The 25,139-nt window shown below is 32.4% G+C and overlaps 1 protein-coding gene and 1 long non-coding RNA gene across 3 annotated transcripts; both read left to right on the top strand.

The window, feature by feature from the left end:
- The first annotated feature begins 493 nt into the window (after positions 1–493).
- On the top strand, positions 494–1,182 carry LOC142236634 (uncharacterized). The gene is made up of 2 exons (XR_012722129.1): positions 494–583; positions 649–1,182. It is a non-coding gene; the product is annotated as an uncharacterized LOC142236634 (long non-coding RNA).
- Positions 1,183–2,085: 903 nt separating this feature from the next.
- On the top strand, positions 2,086–20,903 carry DCP2 (decapping mRNA 2). 2 transcript variants are annotated; one of them, XM_075307866.1, is made up of 5 exons: positions 2,086–3,006; positions 11,874–12,550; positions 13,067–13,285; positions 13,382–14,299; positions 19,942–20,903. In XM_075307866.1, exons 1-5 carry the CDS (start codon positions 2,952–2,954, stop codon positions 20,704–20,706), a joined length of 2,634 nt encoding a protein of 877 aa, XP_075163981.1. In that variant the 5' UTR covers positions 2,086–2,951; the 3' UTR covers positions 20,707–20,903. The 2 variants fall into 2 exon arrangements, with proteins under 2 accessions (XP_075163981.1, XP_075163980.1); XM_075307865.1 differs by having other exon boundaries at positions 11,760–12,550.
- The last annotated feature ends 4,236 nt before the right edge of the window (positions 20,904–25,139 follow it).

The following is a 25,139-nucleotide window of genomic DNA, read 5'->3' as shown; positions in this document are numbered from 1 at the left end:
AGTGTAGTGTATTATTATATATTTTATTTTGACGAAAATGAATAAATTATACAAAATGCGTAGAATTTTGGCTTCCCAATAAACACAGGATGAGCGTTTTTCAAATGCAACAACTTTTCAGTTTGAGGGTAAATATAATTTTCAACATAAATTCAACTTGACTTGAAATAGCTCATCTTCAATACATCTTCAAATTGTTTGCGAATTACTTCCAATTTGCCAAAATGTTGACGAAATCTTTGAAAAGTTGTTGAAGATAATATGAGAAAACTTTGACAAAACACTACCCTAAAATGCAACGAAAAACCCATGTGGTTTTCAATACTTATTTGTGCAACGAAGTTCGTGGTCAATTGCAAGAAATAAAAAAATGGAAAATTTTAGACGAGTAACCAAATAGTTTATAAAAATAGGTAAGTGAAAATAAAAAATGAAATAAAACTTTAAGGAAGTCACTAAATGTATATCTCTTTGCAGAAAACTAAAATTATGGATTCTACGTTCTTGAAAACATTAAAAAGCTGACCGATGAAAAAATGGTGGACAATTAACTGGAACTGCTTCAAATAGTTTATAATAATTGGTACGTGAATATGAAAAATTAAATCAACACTTTAGAGAAGTCACTAAATTTAAATCTCTTTGCAGAAAACCAAAATCTTTGGATGCTACATTCTTGCAAACATTAAGAAGCTGACCAATGAAAACTGAGTGGCTTATCGACAAGAAAAAGTTTCCAGAAACATTACAAGTGCAACCAATTAAAATTGTTAAAAACAACAAATTGTTGAAATCAACAACTTCTGGATGAAAATGGGCATCACATCGTCAGTTTAATTTATATGCTATTATCAGTTTAAAATGGATATTTTGTGAATTCCTTCTGCTGGAAATCAATTCTAACACGCGGTCCAGTACGTTCCTAATTTCAAATTGCCCGCTTGTTAATAAATTTTAATGCTGTTTTATGACACCAAAAGGAAGGAAAACGAATTATCAATGCAAAAGTGTTTACTAATAATGTTTAAGATATTTAAAGTTTTGTTGTTTTTTTTTTGTTCTTATTTGTTGATATGTTTAATAAGATTATTATTTATCGATTGGTATTGTAGTGTATTATGTAGTGTAGTGTTATATATTTTATTTTGATGAAAATGAATAAATTACAAAATTCATAGAATTTTGGCTTTGACTTTCAATTTGAAGTGGGGATATCATTCATACAAATTTAGGTTGAAAAGTATTTGCAACGATGTTAATTTTGAATTTGACTCGCATCGAAAATTGTTTGACAAATTATTGAGTAGCGATGCATTTCAATTTGAGGATAACACTTGAGATATTATTGCTAATGTGTTGAATTTCACTGTTGAGGGTAATGTCTGTTTTTTGTTGAGAACGCGATTTTCTCAACAATTTCTCAACTTGAATATTACCCTAATCCTTTGAAAAAATGTTTGAAAAATTGTTAAAATTTTGCATTTTTCAAACGTTTGTGTTTATTGGGTTTGACTTTCAATTTGAAGTGGGGATATCATTCATACAAATTTTGGTTGAAAAGTATTTGCAACAATTAATTAATTTTTAATTTGACTCGCATCGAAAATTGTTTGAGAAATTATTGAGTAGCGATGCATTTCAATTTGAGGATAACACTTGTGACATTATTGCTAATGTGTTGAAATTTACTGTTGAGGTTAATGTCTGTTTTTTGTTGAGAAAGCGATTTTCTCAACAATTTCTCAACTTGTATATTACACTAATCCTTTGAAAAAATGTTTGAAAAATTTTTGAAATTTAGCACAATTTACTTGACGTAATTTCTTTTGGCATAAATGTTGCATGAAAAGAGTGCAGAAATAGGCCTATTAATTTTCTTTTCTTTTTTAGATTCGTAACATCTTACCCATGTTTTTTTTTCAACTCTCTCATACATGTATTGAGCTAAACTCATGAGCCTATTGGAAGAAAGAGGAAGCTTCTAGACATCTTGTTAAATCAGATCATCTTTGGTATTAACCATCATTCTAAAATATAAGCGCCTTTGTTTGTCCCCTGAAATTCAAACGCCGTCTAAAATTTTTTTGTGACTTTGTGCTCTTAAACCAAACGACACGCAGCAAAACAATCCATGTAGGAGTGAAAAATAAAGGCAAGTTTCCGTAGAAAAAGCACATATTTATGGAAAAATTTTGTGAAATTGGTGAAAATATTGTGTAAATAATCTATTAAAACCATCTTTTAAGAAATAAAACCCCATTAAAAGCGGATTTTTTTAGAAAGTTCATGCAAAGAAAAAATTGATTGTCTGTGTATGCGTTGGACTAAAAACAAATATACTCACATCTACACACAGAAAAAAGGTGTACTGAAAGTAATAACAACGAACAAAAAACAATATACACAGCAATAGAAGAACAACCACAACAACGTGTGTTCGTATGCTTTGTTTGGATCAATCATCTGGATGAAGTAGCGAAGTGGAATCTCCCAAATCAAGCATTTCCAAGTATCTCTCTTTCTCCCTTTAAAAACTTCTGGTCTTGCAAAGATACTTGATTCCATACTAAATTTAAGCTAAATCAATACAACACTGCAAACCCCGTGTTGTTTGGACGTTGCTGTTGTTGTTGGTGTGACGAAGAGGAGAGGTAATAAAGACAACGTCCCTCCCCCCTCCTGTTCAATGTTGTGATTCTTCATTATTACATTAAACTTTAACAAAAAGAAAAATTCGACAAGTTGGACGCAAAAATATTGTGCATTAATTGAAATCGAACAAGCAACAAAATTATATCCTTATAATCAAAATCTGATTACGGAATATTTGAACAAATATTGTGTGTGAAATTAAAAAACAATAGTTTTAAATGTAAAAAATACAAATTGTGATAACTAACACGACTACAATAAAAATAACAAGATAAAGGAACCACTGGAAAGGACGAAACATGGAAATTGCTGCCTTAAATTCGGACACACCTGGAGGTTTCAAACATGAAAATGGTATGTCATACATTTTTTTATTGTATATCAAATATAATATTTATAGAGTGTTAAGGAGTTGCTAATAGCGCTATTTCGTCGGCAACAGGGGAATCAGAGTTGCCATTATTCGTAATAATTCCGTAATTTATCAAGGAATTTCTAAATAATGTTACCTTAATCGGTGAAGGAGAAGTTGATACATGCATTATTTATGTCCCACATACTTTTTGCGTTATCTATATTCGCTTGGACATTTTGATCATGTGTCTGACTATGTTCTACGCTTCTTAGATTTTCCATGTCAGGATATGTTAATTTCAGATCGCTGTAGTTATTTTACAAGATTTTTAAGGAACAAACTTGTTTGCTTTTGGACGCTCTCGTCGCAGTCAATTGATGTTGTTGTTATAACAATTTATTGTGATTTCATCCATTTTTATGTTAAAAGCTTTGGTACTTCAGCTTGTGGCCAGATCGAGGAACTCTGCGACTAAGGTGGGAAGGTGGGGTGCGTCCAGAATGACCTGGCGGTAAGTCGGGTTGGTTTAGCTGGGACGCGAAAAGATGGCGCGTGTCGTGTGGCTCTTGGTTGCAAATTGGACATACGTCAGCTACGCTGCTATCAATCACTGATAAATAGGAATTGAGGCGACTGCACTTGTCTGATCTTAACTGGGCTAAAACTACCCTAGTCTGCCGTGGGAGGTCTCTTTCCTCCGGTGCTATGGGCGGTGGACGGACTCCGAGAACAGAATTAACCTTGTAGCTTCTCACCGCTTCAGCTACATGAATCATGAATCCTGTTCAAACCTGTCTGGTACGCTGCTTGATCTAGAGGTTCTCTTTTGTAGCGCTGGATCTCGCGCTCTAGATTATGTATATCAACCCTTACGTTCCTGGGTGGTGGTTTGGATGATTACTGCGATATCAACCCAGGAGATACTGCTTTGACAACATGTAGTTGTGTCTTCGCACAGGGATGATCTTTGTCTCCACATAAAGGTGATCCAGGGATGTGCTGCGGAGACACCCAGTCGCAGTTCTAAGGGCAGCGTTCTGACAGGATTGAATGTTATTTCACTGCGTATCACTAGTCCGCGGTGTCCACACTGGCGCTGCATAGTTTACCACTGACCGGCCAATTGCCTTATAGGTAGTTAACAAGGTTTCTTTGTCCGCACCCCAAGTACTGCCGGCAAGTGACTTGAGGACCTTGTTTCTACCACGGAGCTTATTACAAATTGCAGTGTCATGGGCAGACGACCTGAAAAGGCTGTCGAATGTGACCCCAAGAATCTTGGGGTAATTTGTGGTCGGAATTATTTCGCCATCGACACTAATATTCAACTGCCTGCGCACTTCTGCCGTCCATGTAGTGAATAGTGTGGCTGAGGATTTTTTTTTTGGGGGGAGGGGGTTATAGATGAAATTTGCTTCTCTTAGAGGCTCCACAAGCCAAATCTGGGGATCGGTTTATATGGGGGCTATATATAATTATGGACCGATGTGGACCAATTTTTGCATAGTTGTTAGAGACCATACTTACACCATGTACTAAAATTCAGCCGGATCTGATGAAATTTGCTTCTCTTAGATGCTCCGCAAGCCAAATCTGGGGATCGGTTTATATGGGGGCTATATATAATTATGGACCGATGTGGACCAATTTTTGCATGGTTGTTAGAGAACATATACTAACAACATGCACCAAATTTCAACCGGATCGGATGAATTTTGCTCCTCCAAGAGGCTCCGCAAGCCAAATCTGAGCGTCGATTTATATGGGGGCTATACGTAAAAGTGGTCCGATATGGCCCATTTGTAATACCATCCGACTTACATCAATAACAACTACTTGTGCCAACTTTCAAGTCGATAGCTTATTTCGTTCGGAAGTTAGCGGCATTTCAACAGACGGACGGACGGACGGACATGCTTAGATCGACTCAGAATTTCTCCACGACCCAGAATATATACTTTATGGGGTCTTAGAGCAATATTTCGATGTGTTACAAACGGAATGACAAAGTTAATATATCCTATGGTGGAGAGTATAAAAATTGTGCATTTTTGAAAATATTTGAGGTCAAATGGTTCCGACAAGCGTTAGAATCCATTAAAAATTATAAAAGTTATATTTGACGAAATACCACAGAATTTTTTTAATTTAAAAAATTCGGATCACACCTAAAGAAGTGATGCAAATTCAGTGCAACGGCTGTTGAAATGGAGGACTTCTGTCCTATGACAAGCCCATGTTGAATTCATCGCTCCTGTGTCAATTTTGCACCAATTCCGGATACAAAAAGAACATTTTCATTACTTTTTTGGCGACGCTTTTTTGTTTTGCTAGGTATATTGGTCCAGGTTTTAACGGGGTTCCTAAATGAACACAAGTATGCAGGATTTTACCGTTTGAGATTTTTAACCCGGGTGGGGGAAACTCAATCCCCCACCATAGATAACGCATGTTTAGAAACCTAAACAGTAGTTTTTGTTCGATTTGCCTGAAATTGGAAATCTGTAGGTATTTTAGGACTATAAATAGGTCTGTTTGATAAGTTTTCGCAAATGTATTGAATTCTATCCGATTATATAGAATATGAATCATATGAAACATAACCCATCTATATACTCAAAGAGGTCAGAGGTCTGGAGGTAATATAAACTGGATCTACACGAATCATTTTTTGAGTAAGTTAATAAAAATTTAAAATATATTTAAATTCGAATTTATCTTCACACACATGCAACACTGCTGGGAATTGTCGTAATGACCTCCTACCTCGAGTCAGCTAACAAACATGAAGGTTTTTATTTATGTTTTCACACCATTCATATAGTCATACTATCAGTATGACCAAAACAAAAATCAGAATCATTTTGTGTAAATAATCCAATTGACTCAGAGGTACTTTTACTATAATTAACTCTATGTCGAAAATTAGCCGCCTGGTTCAAATACATAGTCTGGTATATATTATTAGATCACTCACTCTTTACAATGTATTATGAGTGTGCTGTTATTATTATTTTTTTTGTAATATCTCAGGCTTGTTGGATTTTTCTATAGACTCCTTGATCTAGTAGCAGTTTCTAATAGAAAAATTAAGATAATCTCTTTGTAAAGGACGTGAACCCCACGCAGAGCCATGATTTCACATAAACATTTTGAATTGTGGCCAACATTCGCACCAGAAAAATCATGATTGTTAACAAGATATCATTTTATTTATTTATTTTTTCTTGGCGAATCCGCAATGCCATATACGGATTCCAAAACTACACAAACATAGCAATAATAACAAATTATAAAAATTATGCGCTTAAAAACTAGAAATTAATAACAAAAATAGTATTAATAAGTGACTAAACTGAATTTGAAACAAACAAATACACAATAATTAAAACAATTAACAAAATTAAGAAAAAAAACTATTAAAAAAATAAATTAAATTATCAATTTAAAAAATTAAAAAATAAGAACAATAAAAAAAAACGTAAAAAAACATGAATATGTGAGTAAGACAGCAATACTAACATAAAAAGCTAGTAAAGAGACTCAATAAAATAAATAAAAAAATGATATAACAAAATACAAACTAAATAAAAAAAAAACTAAAAACTAAATAAAAAAATATATATATAAAAAAATAAATAAAAATTAAACAAATTAATTAAAGAATTTACAGCTACTCAGTAACTAGTCAACATCTGCTAACACAACGTTAGGGATGAGACAATACATGCAGCATAAAAATTAAATTAACATTTAACATAACAAAAAAAAGAAAAAAATAATAAAAATAAAATTAAAATTATTATCTGACATAAATTATATAAGACTTAGTACTTGTCACACATTTGACTCATGAATTAGAAAAATGAACATTTAGTCTTTTACGAAATGTAGTTGAGGAACAATTAAATATCTTGAGATAAATAGGTAATGCAAAATGCGAGCAACGCCGACAAAATAAGACTTTTCTAATGAAGTCGTTAACCTAGGTATAAATATTTGTGGGTTACGAACCGACCTGCAGAAGGTAAACAATTCCGCAACGTACCTAGGCGTCTGTGTCCTATATACCTTATGGAAATGCAACAAAACACGAATATCTACAAATTTGCAAAATTCACATCCCAAAAAGTCAATGACACATGGTGTCACATGCTGACGAACATTGAGAGCATAAACAAATCTAATTATTCTATTAAAAATCAGCTGAATTCTCTTGAAGACAAATCCTAACATCCCAGAAAACACCTCTAAACAATACAAAATGACAGGCATCAACAGGGAATGAGCTACTCTCTTCCTAATCACAAACGGCATATGTAATTCAACATTGTACAACTTACTTAAAAGAAAATTAATCCTAGAACATATTGCATTGATATGAGGTTGAAATGATAAGTCAGAATCCAAGACAACACCAAGACACTTGACGCGATCAACAAAGGCGATTGGCACATTCCCAAAATTCACAGACACATCCCCATGATTAGTGAACCTAATCGCCTTAGTTTTGTCAGTATTAACAGAAAGACCATTTGTACACATCCAGTCACATAAAATTCTTGACGTATCGTCAATAACACTTTGCAGGACATCAGGGAAATCAGACTGGCTTTTAAAAAGAAGTTGTATATCAGCAAACGCAAATGGTAAACAATTCGGACTAGCTACTAAATCAAACAGATCATTAATGAACATAATGAATAAAAGCGGCCCAAGCACAGACCCCTGTGGAACACCACTAACTACACGCAACATACTCGAGCAACGACCACCACTACAAACATATTGAAATCTATTTTCAAGGTAAGACTTAACTAACAAACACGCAGAAGATGAAAATCCAAAGAAAGTCATAAGTTTACATAAAAGAATAGCATGATCTACCATATCAAACGCTTTTTCAAGATCTAACGACACTAGAACACAATTACCACGGTCACTCACTACTTTTCTAATATTATCAGTAAGCCCGATCAAAAGAGATGCTGCGCCGCGATTCCTTCTAAAGCCAGTCTGTGAATCATGGAACAAGGAGTTCTCGATAATAGTGTCCATCATCTGAGACTTCATGAGATATTCCACCATTTTCGATAAAATGGGCATAATAGAAATAGGCCTATAACTATCTACAGCATCATTCTTCCGTATAGGAATAATCTTCCCAATTTTCCATAAAGATGGATACGACGAAGTCATGAAAATAGTATTGACAATATGCAAAAGATGCCTAGCAAAAAATTGGAAACACATTTTCAGGTACTTTAAAGTAAAACCGTCAGAACCCACTGCATTCGACTTGATAAGAGACAGAGCATCAACTAAGTCAGCATAAGTAACAGCACGAAACGAAAAATTACCTTCACTAGCATCAGAGACACTCGAGAAAACATTCTGATGAGACACTACATTCTGATGAGACACAAACACATTATTCAATTCCTCAACGTCAACATCAATAACATCATTGCACTTCCCCACCCCATACTTTTTAAGTATTGACCAAACTTCTTTATTTGATTTACCATCAAATAATCTATTATGAAATGACGCTCTGACCCTTCTAATAACACGTTTCGCTCTATTCCGACTTCGGCAAAATATCCTTCTATTCTCAGCGGCAGGGTGACGGACGTACTTCTTCCAAGCAATATCACGCAGAGATACCTGATATCTAATACTCGGATCATTGAACCACACATCCTTCCTCTGGTAAGAACACCTCTTCCTACGAATAGGGAAAATTCCATGGACTTGGCGCAAATTGGCATACAACAGGTCCATCTGAACGTCAACATCCGACGTGCGATAGACTCCAGAGAAATCACAGGATTCAAACGCGTCCTTTATCCGATCGATGCTAATAGCATCATAATCAACGTACTCATAAAATTGCGGTACACTGGAAAACACAACATGAATCGAACAAATAATAAACGAGTGGTGGGATAAACCCGGACATTGAAACTGACCAGACAACTCAACCAAATCAGACGAACACACAAGAAAATAATAAGTGAAGTTGAGTTGTGAAAGGTATCATAATGTGTAGGAATGCCATTGTGTACTATGGAAAGATTCAAGTCTGAACAGACCGCCCTCATAATATCAGATTCGCCAAGAAAAAATAAATAAATAAATAAATATCAGTTTACAGAACTTCATCTGGTTCTGCATCCTATGTAAATAGTTTTGCAGCGTGAAAGTTTGTTCAAGGGAGAACATTTTTGTTATTAATGCAAATTTGTTTGATTGTGATTGTGTAAATATCGTTTATTCATGAGTGGGGTTAGACATGAGTATTTACCGCCTGGGCCCATACATCGTGAGCATGAGCAACATTTATAAGTTAATGGGAAAAATTATGAAAAAAAAACTTAAAAATGATGTTAAAATACATCTGAAATCTTCGTTTGGAAAAATCACCTATATTCTACTAAAAATAATGTTCCAAATTTTCAAGGAAAATCTAAACATTCACCCTTCAGGGGTAAATGTTTGTGAAGACAAATTCGAATTTGCAGCAAAAACTCATATTTGATAATCAATAAAGTCTTTATTACAAAAGAATTTGTGAAAAGCGAAAACTTGAAAATATTTTTTCTAAAAAAATTTACAACTGGGCCCACTGCAAAAACTAAGCCACGTTCGGTATAGAGACTAGGGTCATTGAAATGCCTTGAGCTTAACTTTCATAATCACATAATATTAGAAAAGAAAAAAAACTCTTCTGGTTTCCCTGGAAAAAAGAAAGAATAAAAGTGGTGATATACACCCATGATGTAGCTCTAGCAGTCGGGGGAAAATTCCCATCCACAATCAGAGATATTATACAGAGAGCCCTCCGGATGACTGAGAAATGGGCGAAAGGGAATGGTCTTGGGGTAAATCCTGCAAAGACAGAACTAGTCATGTACTGCAAAATTCGCAAAACTCCCACGGTTAAGCCCATATCCTTAGGGTGTATTGAAATTCCTTTTCCATCTATTGCCTTTATACATTTTTGCCAAACAGTCACCTGCAACAACGGCCGTGCTACAGTTCGGTCCTCAAAACAATGCCAGCTGTGCCTAACGTAGGGATTTCACTTTGTCGAGACCACTTTTCGACAAAAAATTTGAAACTCTAATTCGCAACAGTGAGGCGTGGTGCACACAGTCCCCGAGGAATAAACGATATATAGATTTCTACACTGATGGCTCCAAATTGAATGGACAAGTGGATTTCGGAGTATATTCTAAAGATCCGGAACTTCGAATAGCGAAAAGAGTACCTAATCACTGTAGTGTTTTTCAGGCCGATGGGACAATTGCAAGGGTTGTAACGAACCCAAGCAAATATGGCCCCATTTAAACTTAAACCGCACACAAGATATGCTAGTGTTCTCAAGACGTCAGATATCACTCCTGATATCTGCTATAACGGGTCGCTGCCTGATAGGCGATTTTGCAAAAACGATTGGCGCGAAGTACAGTGCACTCGCGGTAAATTGAACTAATTAAAACCAAGAGAGTTCACGTTAGCGAACTTCAGCGAATTTTAGAAGAAAACATAGCAATATTGGGGAGTTTTACACTTTCCAGAGTGATAGTCTTTAATTTTTGTTATTAGTAATATTAAAAACTTCATTTAATTTCATGAAAAAAAATTAATAAAAAGAGATCGGAAAAATATCAGTGGGTACGGAATTATAAAGCAATTTAAATTAATAATTAAAATTCACGATAAAAAATTCCGTAGGTGTATTTGAAACTGTATTTGACATTGTGAATCTGCCTTTAAAGTCAGATTTTGCGTTCTTTTAGCGTTATGGAGTAGTTAGTGTAAGAAAAGGGGAGTTCACGTTTGCGCGAGTGTACTGTATAATGACTATTGTATGAACTGTCATGAGGCGGAGGAAAAGGAATCAATTAAACACCTCTTGTGTGAGTGTCCTGCATTTTGTGTGAGGCGTAAGCAAATTTTAAGGGCATATAGCTTTAGATTACTGGCGGACTTGGAAACGTTAACTTAAGCAGTCTGATAATGTTTTTGAAACAATCTGGTTGGTTCAACAGAAGAAAATAATCGAGAAAGCTCAGCGGTTAAAACTAGAAGTGCCCATATGTAATAGGTAGTTTTAGTTAATGTGGTATCACAATGGACTGAATAGTCTAACTGAGCCTGAAACTTAATCGGGCTGCCAATTTAACAACCTAAAACTAAGCCGAGTGCGGTATAGAGACTATGTTCATTGGAAAGGGCTTGAGCTCAGCTTTCATAATGACTAAAGTCTTCATTAGAAAAGATTTTTTTGAATATAAAAAAAAAAACATAATTTAAAAATAAAATAAGATATAATTAAATTTTAAAGATTTAATTAAGTTTCAATTAAACTTTCTTAAGATTGTGAAAAGCGTAAATGTAGGTTGTATAATCTTTCATGAAGAAATTGCCCCCTCTATATAGGTTTTGCTCAGTGGTCGCATTTCTAATTGACTTTTTATTTAAGTTTAATTTATTTTCACGAAAATGTACTAGCTAATTCAACGATTTCGGAAAGCTTCAAATTTGTCCAACTATATAAACGATTTTATTAGATCCCAGTTTGACTGATCGATGTCAAATCACACTTTCAATCTTTTCAGTATTACACTCAACCCTATCCAGATAAAAAGAATATAATGTTCCCTCCTCTTTTACGAGCTGGATAACTCGACACAATTGTTTTTAAATCTATAAAAATTGAATTGTATATATTTTTCGATTTCAGCTTTATCCTCCAATAAGGGATTAGCGCTACTTGCATCACTTACGCTTAAAAATGCACACTATAAAAATAAAAATAACATTAAACAAAAAAACAATAATGTTATTTCCTCATCAGTAAATAATCATCCTACAGCATCATCTTCATTGACCACACACAATCAATTGCAACTGCATCCACAGACGCCACAGATACAAGATTTAAAAGCATTTACGTTTAATGGAGCAGTAAATAGTGTAGTAGCATCAATAAATAGATCGGATCAAAATCAACAACGGTTTTCGGCCTCGATTAATACCAAACTATCATCGGCTGTCGCCACAGTTACAACAAATAACCCAAATTCCTCTGTTAAATCAACATCAACGAATCAGCGCCACAATCATCAGACAACTAACACCTCTAGTGCAAAAGATCCTACCAAAGCTTTAATCGAAGCCTTATCTATAAAAACAACAACTACAGCTACGAAAAAACAAAACCATAACCTGCAGCAACAACCGACTGCAGATGCGGTGGCTTCAGTGTCTACAATAACACAATCAGTAGTGAATGTCAGTGGCACAAATTCTGGTGGCAGTAGGAACAATTTTAAAATTCCGTCCGATATACTTGATGATTTGGCTAGTCGCTTCATAATCAATGTCCCCGATATGGAGTTGAGCAATTTGATACGCATATGCTTTCAGATAGAGTTGGCCCATTGGTTCTACTTGGATTTCTTTTGTGCATCAGAAGATGATAACAAACTCCAAACATGTGGTATAAAAACATTCGCTATGCAATTATTTCAGGTAAGTGCGAAAAAGAAAAGTGGTAAGCAAATAATTTTCCATTATTTTTTTATTATTTCCTAAGAAATAGATTTGGAAATATTTTTTATCCAATTAAACTTTTAATTGGGATAATTAATATTTAATTTATTAATTAATATTTAAAAGAGAAAACATGTCCATAATTTTCTTAACTGACTTTAAATTTTGATTTGATTTGATTACAAATTTAATTGTGTCCGTTATTATTTTAATAGTTTACGTTTTTATTTCATCATTATTCAATCAATTTTTAATAGGAAATATTTATTATTTTCGGTGTATGAATTAGATATAAATATATAAAACTAACATTTATTTGATTAAAATGTTCAATAGAATAATTAATATTTTAATTAGGAAATTTAAAAATTTTGCATCATTTTCTTAACTGACTTAAGATTTTGATTTGATTAAATGTTAATTGTGTCAGTTGACACTTTAACTGACAGTGAGAGACAGTTGATTAAATATAAAAACGATTTTTGTTTAATTTAGCATATACCATTCCTACACCAACATTTATCTTCAATTGATCAAATATTGGAAGATTGGAAAAATTATAAGTTGTCTGTGCCAACATTTGGAGCTATTTTAATATCGGAAGATCTCAACTATTGCTTATTAGTGCAATCATATTTTGCCAAAAGTTCATGGGGATTTCCAAAAGGAAAAGTTAATGAAAACGAGGATCCGGTACACTGTGCCACAAGAGAGGTAAATACAATTGCCCGCTCTCTCTCTCTCTCTCTCTCTTTGTATTATATGTTCAATTTCCAATTTTTTTCTGCTTTTGTTTTTCCTCAATTATAGGTTTTTGAAGAAACTGGTTATGATATTACCGAACTAATAGCACCTAATGATTACATTGATGCTGTTATCAATTATCAGTACACTCGTTTGTATATTGTGCGTGGAGTTTCGTTGGAAACGAAATTCTCACCACGAACACGTAATGAAATTAAATGCTGTGATTGGTTTCCCATTGATTCATTGCCTGTTAATCGTAATGATGCCATATCAAAAGCCAAATTTGGCTTAAACGCCAATTCCTTTTTTATGATAATACCATTTGTTAAGCGCTTAAAGAAATGGGTGAATGATAAACGTAATGGTGTGGAAACGCGTCGTCGTAAGCATTCGGGTGGTGGTAACGGTGGTGGCGGAGGCATTTCTCCCACTTCTACATCGCCACTGACCACAATTAATAATACAAGTCTACCACAACAACAACAAACCAAATCTAGTTGTAAAAAACAAAAACATTTGCTGCAACAACGTAACGATAAAAATGCCTTAAACGGTGGTGCTGCTGTTGTCGCACCATCAACATCCTGCAATGGGAATACAAATTATTCCAATAATTCTTCAAACCGTTCTAAAAGACAACGCCATAAATCCATGGGTGATTTGGATGGTATTAAATTAAATAACTTTAATAACAATAATCAAAGTACTTGTAATAAGATGTCAAACAACAATAACTGTGGTTCTACTCTAACCAACCAACAACAATCATCTTCGTCTTTATCAACGACAACCACCTCAAACAGTGGTGGCAATAATAGTAATCAGAAAAGGCATTCAAAAAATTTAACTGCTGGCAGTGTTTCCATTAACAATAACAACAATAATGCCAATAACACAAATGGATCGTCGTCTTCAAAGCGTCAATTGTTTCACAGCCAAAGTCATTGCAGTAATTTGCATCAACAGCAGAATGGTGAAAAGGTAAGATTTATATTTATTCACTCATATTTGTATAAAGAGGTCAGAGGTCAAAAACTGAAATTTTTCATTTTGGGGGAAAACAAGACGTTATGGTCCATCTTTGAACTCGATTTTATTGATTAAAAAAATATGTTTTTTGAGGGTTGTATGTTTCTAGGGTTTATTTTTTTACTTTTTGTTCTACAGTCTACCTTAAATTTACTGGAGAAATAGGATTCGTTTATAGCTTCTAAAAAACTTAAAGCTTCTAAAAAACAGCCGTTTATATTTTTCGGGGGAAGCCCTATAGAAAAAAAATTTACAAAATTTTCTATAGAAATAAAATTTTTTATAGAAAGAAATTTTTCTATGGAAATAAAATTTTGACAAAATTTTTCTATAGAAATAAAATTTTGACAAAATTTTTCTATAGAAATAAAATTTTGACAAAATTTTCTATAAAATAAAATTTTGACAAAATTTTCTATAAGATAAAATTTTGACAAAATTTTCTATAGAAATAAAATTTTGAAAAAATTTTTCTATAGAAATAAAATTTTGAAAAAATTTTTTCTATAGAAATAAAATTTTGACAAAATTTTCTATAGAAATAAAATGTTGACATTTTTTCTTTAGAAATTTTCTATAGAAATAAAATTCTGACAAAATTTTCTATAGAAATAACATTTGGACGTTGCGATCCATATATGTAGGTCACTCGTATCAGGAATTCTCTCACATGGTATAACATTATATGGATGGACTTCGCAGTCCAATATTTCCAATCTTGACATTTCCATTAATAAGTGTTATGGAACGGCTACTGGTTTACTGAAATCGACACCAATCGAATCGTTAAGGCATGAGGGTAAATTTAAAAGTTTTCGTGAATTACATGAGAAATACTGTATTTGTTTGGCCTCTCGAGCAATCACCATGATAAGGCATGGGCCCCATCAGGCCTTTTGGGAACATATCGAAAATGGATCTCAGTTACCGAAGTCTGCTATCAACAAAATTATGGGCTTACTTTCCGACTTTGACATATCTCTTGATAGACCCGTCGAACTATTCGACTTTAACAACAGAATTCTTTTCGACGACGGTCTAAGCAGATACAACAAAGATCTCACTGCTCCCCATGTATATAAGTCTCTGATGGCTGAGAAAATAACTCTTTATAAACCACAGACTGTATTGTATACAGACGGTTCCTTTGATGGAATTCGTACTGGGGTTTCAGTCATATGGACATCTGATCAGCACTTCTGCATTATAAAGGAATGTAGACTACCGGACAAAGTGGGCATATTCTCTGCTGAGTTAGCTGCCATTAACACTAGGAATTGGAGCGACTCCAGTGTATTTCTTAGCTTGATAGACCCTACTATAAATAGATCTAACTACAACTCTCGCCTTAGTAGATCGGAATGCATATTTCTTGCTCGCCTTAGGGTGAATAAAGCGCTTTTCAATACACAACACTATTATGATCAAACTGAACCCGCCAAATGTAGTTTTTGTGACGATTACCTCTCTGTGAAACATATTCTTTCCGATTGTCTATCATCCAGAATAAATAAACCTATTAAGAGCATACTTGACTGCTCTTTAAAAGTAATGATCCCGAAAATACGAGAATCCCTTAGAATTCATGGAATTTGAAACATCTAATTTTTTTCTTTTATATATTCTAAAACCATATTAATATCATTATCAATTAAAGATTGTTCATATTATGTACATAAATAAAATTTAAACCAATAATTTAACTATACAACAGGTACAAATGATCTGCGTTATCCGGTGCCTTTTAATTATATTTTATAAATTTACCCAGTCAGAAAAAAACCATCGGAAAAGCGTTGTAAAAGCGTTGTGAACGGTTGATACACGGTGGGAAAAAGCGTTGTTACAACCCCAAAATGATAACATCATTCCACGGTGTATCGATTGTATTTAACAACGTTTTCAAAGCGTCATGAAAACAATATTTTATACGCTTTTCCGATGGTTTAACGAACGCTTTGACAACCCCAAAATGATAACATCGTTATACGGTGTATCGATGGTTTTTACAACCATTAAAAAGCACTGAAAAACAACATTTCATACGTCTTTTCAATTGTTTCTAGAATGCTTTAGGAGGGTTAGAATTATAATTTTACAGTACCTTAAAACCGCTATTGAAACAAAACAAAATTAGTGTTTTACACTTTACAAAGGAACATCAGAAAACTTAACAATTAACAATTACCCCCATTTTCATAAAGCTCCGTTAGTGTTCCGTTAACTAACCTACTTTTGATCCGTATTATGGACGAAATTGTCATCTTGCATATATATTCCGTAGCCAGTTAAGATATTTGCAATTTACTTTCTGTTAATTGGCAGTTAAAGCCTAACGGAGCTACATGAAAATTGCCGTTAATAGGAAAATACATAACTTAGATTAAGATTGACATTTATAATTGGTAAAAAAATTATTTTAATATGGTCAAAAATCGGTATTCCTTAAAATGAATTATTAAAGAAAAGTAATCGTGAAAAATTTGTGATTTTAGGGGCTAGTCATATGTCTTTATTATTTCCTATAGGTAATAGTTCAAAATTCACTCTTGGAAAAGTTTTAAGGTACATTAAAAACAGAATCCTCTACGACACTAAAATGAACTTAACAAAGGGAAAAAGTTATACACAAATGTGCGTATTTCACACAAAACACTTCAGAATTTCTTAAGATTTGTACATTTTACCCCAAATGCGCCAAAAGATTTGTACATTTTACCCCAAATGCACCAAAAGAACATTCTTGCAATACTGAACTCCAATTTCCTTCTTTCCTTCAAACAATGAAATTTTCTTTAAAGGCGGGTATTAAGTTCGAGTTTAGGCGATAAAAACGTCATTTTTTCACGATTACTTTTCTTTAATTATCCATTTTAAGGAATACAAACTTAGTGAAAATTTGCTTTGGGCCTTTCCCCATCAAGTTATAATAAAATTTGCAACAAATATGTATGATTTTGTGCATTTTTATATCCTTCACCACTACTGTGGTACAGGGTATAATAAGTTTGTGCATTTGTATGTAACGCCAAGAAATAATTGTCATAGACCCATCTTTTAGTATACCGATCGGCTTAGAATTAAATTCTGAGTCGATTTAGCGATGTCCGTCTGTCTGTCTGTCCGTCCGTCTGTCTGTATATGTAATTTTGTGCACAAAGTACAGGTCGCAGTTTAAGTCCGATTGTCCTCAAATTTGACATAACGTCTTTCTTCGGGTAGAAGACAATCGCTATTGATTTTGGAAAAAATCGGTTCAGATTTAGATATAGCTGCCATATATAGTTATCACCGATTTGATCATAATTCACGTATTTAAGAACCGACGTTCTTCAAATTTTGTACATCTGAATGTTTTGCCAGTGCCGTAAAAACTGCCAAATATCAGCTAAATCGGTTCAGATTTATATATAGCTCCCATATATATCTTTCGTCCGATTTGGACTTATATGGCCCCAAAAGCGTCAGTTTTGCCCTGATTTGCTTCAAATTTTGCACAACGAGTACGTTTAATGGTATCGTTAATTGTGCCAAATTTAATTGAAATCGGTTCAGATTTAGATATAGCTCCCTTATATATTTTTCGTCCGATTTGGACTTATATGGCTTCAAAAGCCAGAGTTTTGCCCTGATTTGATTAAAATTTTGTATAAGGAGTATGTTTAATAGTATCGTTAAGTGTACTTAATTTGGTTAAATTCGGTTCCAATTTAGATATAGCTCCCATATATATCTTTCGTCCGATTTGGATTTATATGGCCTCAAAAGCCAGAGTTTTGCCCTGAGTTGCTTGAAATTTTGCACAAGGAGTACGTTTTATAGTATCGTTAATTGTGCAAAATTTAGTTGAAGTCGGTTCAGATTTAGATATAGCTCCCATATATATCATTCGCCCGATTTGGTCTAATATGCCCACAGAGGCAAAAGTGCTACTCTGATTTACGTGAAATTTTGCAGAGGGAGTAGAATTGAACTTGAAACTTTGTACAGGCAGTAGAATTAAGTTTCTGCATATGCGTGTTTATTGTGGTTGAAATCGGTTCAGATTTTGATATAGCTCCCATATATTTCGCCCGTTTTTCATATGACCACAGAGGTCAAAGTTGTTATCCGATTTACGTGAAATTTTGCACAGGGAGTAGATTCAACATAGTAACTATGTAAAATTACCCAAATTGTTGTTCCTAGTGGTTTCACTGTTAATGTACATATTCACTTTATATGATAAAGGAACATTATCCTATTATAGATCAATTCCTATCAACAATAATACCTCCATTACTCATTAAAAACCATTGGACATTGATGGAACATGCATTTTCAACGATAATTTTATGGAAAATTTACTATTTAAAAACCGTCAATTAATTTGTTTAGCAAGCGTTGTTTCAACGTTGGGTTCCAACGCTGTTACAACGCTCAATATTTATAACCATCGTAAATTTCTGACTGGGTATTTTATGAAACATATCTTGTAAATAAATAAATAAAATGTTGACAAAATTTTCTGTAGAAAAGAAAATTTTCTATAGAAACAAAATGTTAACATAATATTAATCTCCTAAAAAGAAATAATTCATAATAACCACAAAAATTTTACCAAACACTGCAAAATAATATCTTTATTCGGTAGTTTTTTGGTAAAATGTTCTTCAAATATTGGTAGATTACTTTTGGTTCGAGTGGTAACAGTTACCCACCGCACGACCAAAAGTGTAACTCAATTTGCACTGTCGCTAGTCTACGGTACAGATGGTTACACTTTCAAACAGTTGTTGAAGACGCTTTTATTCTTCGACCTAAAAATAGCGTTGTGGTTGCCTTTCAATTTCTTCACCACAGCTGATTAATCTACCAAGAATTGTGTAGTGACTATTGTTTAGTTCCACGACAACAAATTCGATATTAAATATTTTTAAAATCAAAGCAAAATGCAAAAAGCACACGTGTTTTGTTTAATAATAGTTTTTAACAACAATTGAAATATGTCTGCGAAATTTCTTTTGTTTGCAAACCACTTGTTTTGTTTTTTTTTTTTAGTTTTTATCAGTGTTGCATATTTTTGTTTTCAAACACAAACGGTGTAGTCTGCAGGGAGTTTCGGCAACATTGTGGTAACACCATTTGTATGCAAAACTGTTTTCCAAACGAAATCACAATAAGAATTTTGTTCAGCCTTCGATAAGACTACCCGAGTAAAATTTGAAAGATCTAATTTGATATGATTAGATGTGAGCAGATCCAAAAATTGGTAAGATATGACGATATCTAATTGCTATGGGAATACATATTATCATATCTCAATATTGGCGTTAGATATAGTTGTATATAATGCGTTAGATATAGTTGTAGATAATCTTATATGTTGTTAGATCTTCCCATATATGGGTTTATATCTATCTGCTTAAATCTAAAGGGCCAATTTTGAGATCTAATCATATCTAATTAGATCCACCCATTTTTACACGGGTACACCTATTTTGGTGGATCTGAGAGAGGTATATTATATAACCTTATTCAATTTTAATATTCGTACTTTACATTTAGAAGAAATTCTAAATTTTAATTATATTGCTTATACTCCATACTTTCAGATTGTCAGTTCGTTTGATTTAATACGTAAGGAGAAGCAGCAAATGAAAGCTGCTCTAGCGAAATCTCAAAAGCAGCAACAAAACAATATGAATACGAATGGCCGCCAAAGGGCCAAATCACAAAGTGATAAGATTTCTATGCAACAAAACAATAACACTATGAGTGCAAATAATCTCAATAATAAAAAGCAACAGCCACAACAATCTATGATTGTTACAAATTCCACAATGATGTTGAGTACAAGTAACAGCATCATATCCAATCATCACAATAAGAACAATAAGTTAAATGTAAATACGGCAAATAATATGAATAATTTTACTACGGGTCCTAAGACACCAACACCACCACCACTAAGTGGTAATGATCTATTGGCATTAGCGGCTGCAGCAGCTGCAAATGGAATGGTCATTAACAACAATAATAATAATAATACTAACAGCAACAATCAGCAAAAGAACAACACTAGCGGCAATAATGCTGAACAAATTAAGATTAAGCCGCGTCCTTCATCTGTATCATTACATTTTCCCGATGTAGCCACATCGATTAAAAGGGAGCACTCCAACTTGCATACAATGCTGCCAGAAACACAAATGCCAATACAGCTGCAACGTATGGCATCCGGTACAAATCTACGTATTTTGAAAAGATCAACATCTCATCAACCCCAACAACAACAACGGCAGTCTTTCACACCAAGTTTTAATTCATGGACAAATTTTACATTTACCAAAAATTTTATGGCCAATGTTTTTTGTTAAACAAAAGGAACAACCGACAAATCTACAAACTAACAAAGATAGACCGCATCTAGCCATGGAACAGGAAATGCTTCAAACGACAAATTTATTAAATGAACACAAACAAAATCCAAAAACAAAAAAAAAAAAAACAAAATACACCAACAAACATTGTGAACTTTTAAACAATATGACAAAGATGTGAAGTGATATACATATTTAATTTCTTTTCTTTTCAATAGCTTATTGTTTTTACATTTGAAATATTAGGTACTCCGTTTTTTTTTTTTTTTTGAATCTTTGTATTTATTAATTATATTTTTTAAACTCGTTTAAGGCCACTCCATGAAGTACCAGATTTTCCAATATTTATCTTTTGCAATTTTATCAATCTTTTCCCACATTTTTTAAAATATTTTAGTTTTATTGTTTTTTTTTTTTAATTTTAGCCACAAAGTTATCTAAATTGGAATTATTATTGTCCATGCAATAAGTCAAAACAAAAAATGGAGCTTATTATTATTTCAAATTATGTATTCAGGAAATTGCTCAAACTACTTACAAACAGATTTTTACGCTAGGTTTTCTTACTTTGTTCTTTATGGTAGATTATATCTCCATATAGTACTACACTCAAATTCTATGCATACAAAAAAAATATTTCTTTTCCAAAACAGTTTCTTAAGTTTTTTTTTTTTTGAATTTGTTTGTGATTTGATTTTAAAAATGTTTTCTTAAGTTCAAATATTTTTAATTTTTATATATTTTTTAGTTTTGTCTCCCTTCCCAATACAAATGAAATGACCCACCCAACCCAAAATCCTTGCTCCCTCCTCTAAGAATAAAACAACAAATTGATATTTTCGTATTAAACAAATCGCAAATTGTTGGATGACAAAAGGTAAAGAAAGGAAAAGGAGTTTTTAATTTTTAATGAATTATTAAAACCACCACACATCAATTAACTGCCTATTGCGTAGTTTTAAAATATTTTTTTATATAGAGCATAATACAGTTTTGCCTATTATTACTTAAAATGCTCTTTAAGTGCTAGTGTTAGATTTTCACAAAATGAATAACATTTTCTACTCAATACCTGAGTAAATAGCAATATCTAATGATAAAAATGAATGTCGAGAGATTTTCCAAATTGAACTGGTTCAAAGGTCAATAATTTTCTTTAAATGATTTATTGCAATGGATAAGCAAAATCTCTAATTTAGCATTAAAACATTATTTTTCAAAGATAAGAAAGATTTTCCAAATAGAGGTGGGACTATAACAAATGGTCAACGGTAAAGTTTTTTTTTTTAATTTATGGAGAGGTAATATAGATTTTCTTTAAATATTAGTTTTCAACCTAATTACATGGAGAGTATTCACACACATACACACCATGGAGTGAATTGAAATTAAATTTACAAGTTTTGTAATGCCATGCACAACTCCCAAAATATTTTTCACATAACAATTTTATTTTAAGGATTTGCGATTTAAGAAAATATCAATTTGTTGCATTTTTTTAGAAATTTGTTTTTGAAGTTTTTGTTTTAGAAAGCTTCAAAGAGAAATCAAGAAAATGAGATCAACTTCCCATACTCAAATCTCATAACCAAAACGGTTAGTGTTTACATCCAAAGAAGAAATAAGCTATGACTGATGGTGTTAATTTAATAGCAAAACTGTTTAAGTTATTATGGAGACTAGAGTAAGATTTAGACCGGGCAAATGTTTGGCAAAAATGAGGCTTAGAAAATGAAAAAATATCAAACGTAATTGAGCTGTTGTAGAATCGAACCTATTTTTCTATGTACAATGTTCAATGAATCCAATATCGTTATAAATATTGTATTGGGTTGATTGTGTTGAAGAAATTTGTTAATTTAATTTCTGTCAAATATTTACCCAGTGTGGCCGAGCCCTAAGTCAAAATAAAATAATTTTGTACAGTTTTGCATATAAGCGAGCACTATATTAAAATTTTAAATAAACAAAAAATCTTTATTATTGTAAAATATGGAAATAATTTTTACAATATATCATTGAATCACAAAATTATTTAGTTGGTTTTGAATTAGGTTCACGTTTCATTTGAATTTTTTAATTTCCTACGAATACAGATAATGAGAATCAGTTAATGAATTTTTAATGGTTTCTGTGTTAATAAATAAACTCTGAAGTAATATATATACAATAAAATTGATCAAAATAATTTTCAATGGAACCTATTTGAATCACAGAAATTATAATATTAATTGTTAAATTCAAAGAAGAAAAAATAAATAATTATCCAATCAACGTGTTAATTCATTCAATTAAATAATGAAGCAATTTATTATTATTGAATTAATTAATTTTTAATTGATTAAACTTTTGCAAATTTAATTGAGATTTTAATAGAAAGTAAATTGGTGATATTTTTTGTGTTTATGTGAAGTCAAATGCCTTTTGCCTTCTTTTACCGTCACTTGAAGCCATAATGTATTTTGAAAGTCTACGAAGGATGTTAAGGATGGCAAAAGTTTGGATGCAATTATTTCGAATTTAAAAAAAAAATAAAAGAAAAAAAATATTGGTTTTCTTAAACCAATCTTTAATTTAAATAACTATTTTTTTATGCTTCCTTCATACATAGAAAAAAGTATCACGAAAAATTTTCCACTGAAAATTTTAATTGAGTTATAAGAAATATTCAGCTAAAAATTCAATTATTTCAACAAATTTTTTAATTGAAACAAATATCAATCACAAAAATTAGTTGCATCAATTAATGTTTTTAATGACTTTGGTTATGATACTATCATTTTTGTGATTGAAGACAACAAATATTTTTTAATGCTTCATATTTTTTCAAGATTTCTCATATCTTTATGCTACCAGCCACAGTACTTACCATCAAAATGGCCAGGTTATACCTGATCATCTTTTCTTTGAGCTACGTATAACATTTCAATTATATGTCAAATATTATATTTTTTGAGTGTGAGCATACAATGAAATTGGAGAATTTAAAAATTCAAATGAAACGATTCCTTGACGAGGAAGCCTTCAAAGTAATATGTGGACATTTATTGTTTATTTGATTTTGAATGAAAGCATTGTGCATTTCTTTTATATGGAATATCAAATATTGCAAATGATTTTAGAGATTTTATGTGCCACCTTATTTTTCTTAATTTGTTTTCTAGTAGAAGAAATGTTGATATTTTCCCCCACTTAAACAATGTCTTCCTTTAATTGAACAACAGAGGACATATAAATCCCTTTTTTGATTTAGCATACATATCTAGATTTTATACTCTACGAAAAAATTCCCTAATCATTTGCATATATAGATTTTTCCACTTATCTATAACAACCAAATCCCTTTCTTCAAAAGTATAAAAGAAAACGCCTGAAATACATAACACAAAAGCCTGGAAGAAGGGACCCATCGTAAAGTAATAAAAATTCTCAATTAAACATCTAATGACAAAGGATTTCATTATGGATGGCATCATTCGATACAATGAAAACGTTTTAATTATCTTTTATAACACCCCGAAAAATATATATTTCCTTTCAAAATATAGTATGAAATGTAATACTACTCTTGTCCATATGATTTACCTTTCAATTGCCTTAATATGCTTTAGTATTAATTGAAAATTAAACTTTTTTTCTTATTTTTTTTTATAAGATAGATACCTAAATTGATATTGGAATCTATGCTCTTGAATTGAAATATTCTTAGATGTTTTTTTGAGAATTTTATTTGCTAATAAGGCTATTTTCCTAAAGGATTATAAAAATCCTTAACTAAAAACATAACCCAAAACTAAACTGAACATCTAATTAGTCTTGGAATATGATGGTTTTATAAAGCCATTAAATCATATAACATCATTGGGGAAAATATATAGGACAATATTTTAATATTATGTTTTTCTTTCTTTTGGAAAAAATCAAAGGGGTTGAAATGATAGGTCTTTTTTAACCCTTGTGTATGTGATAACACTGGAAGCGATACCAGCGTGATGAGGTCCCGTGGGACCTACAATAAAAAAAGGATGGTAGAGAGGTTATCCCTTCGATATTTTTCGATCATTTACTGTAGGTGGACTCTTCTATAATGCACAAATTGCATATATAAACATTTGGTTGTAAATATAGAGTTTTATTTAATTTTTAATAGGATACAGATAATGTTAAAATTTTTGATTAGTATACTAGTGGCCCTGATGTTTGACGCAGGCGTGGTACCTATAAGTATCCTTATACGTACCAAGCAACAATATATTGTTTTTGTAGTTGAATGTTCTTAACAAACTGGATTTTTGAAGGAAAAACAATACGATTTTTTTTAGTGGCGTTCGTTTTGCTCGCAGTATTATGTGCACAGTGGTTGTTTCAAACTTGGTCCAAATTGAGGCACATCTTGCCAAATTCCAGGAGCCGATAGGTCTGGAAAATGT

The sequence above is a fragment of the Haematobia irritans genome, chromosome 4 (genome assembly GCF_050003625.1).
Source record: "Haematobia irritans isolate KBUSLIRL chromosome 4, ASM5000362v1, whole genome shotgun sequence".
NCBI classification, from domain to species: Eukaryota; Metazoa; Arthropoda; class Insecta; order Diptera; family Muscidae; genus Haematobia; species Haematobia irritans.
Note: the sequence above shows the minus strand (reverse complement) of the source record. Positions and strands in the feature narration are given on the sequence as shown.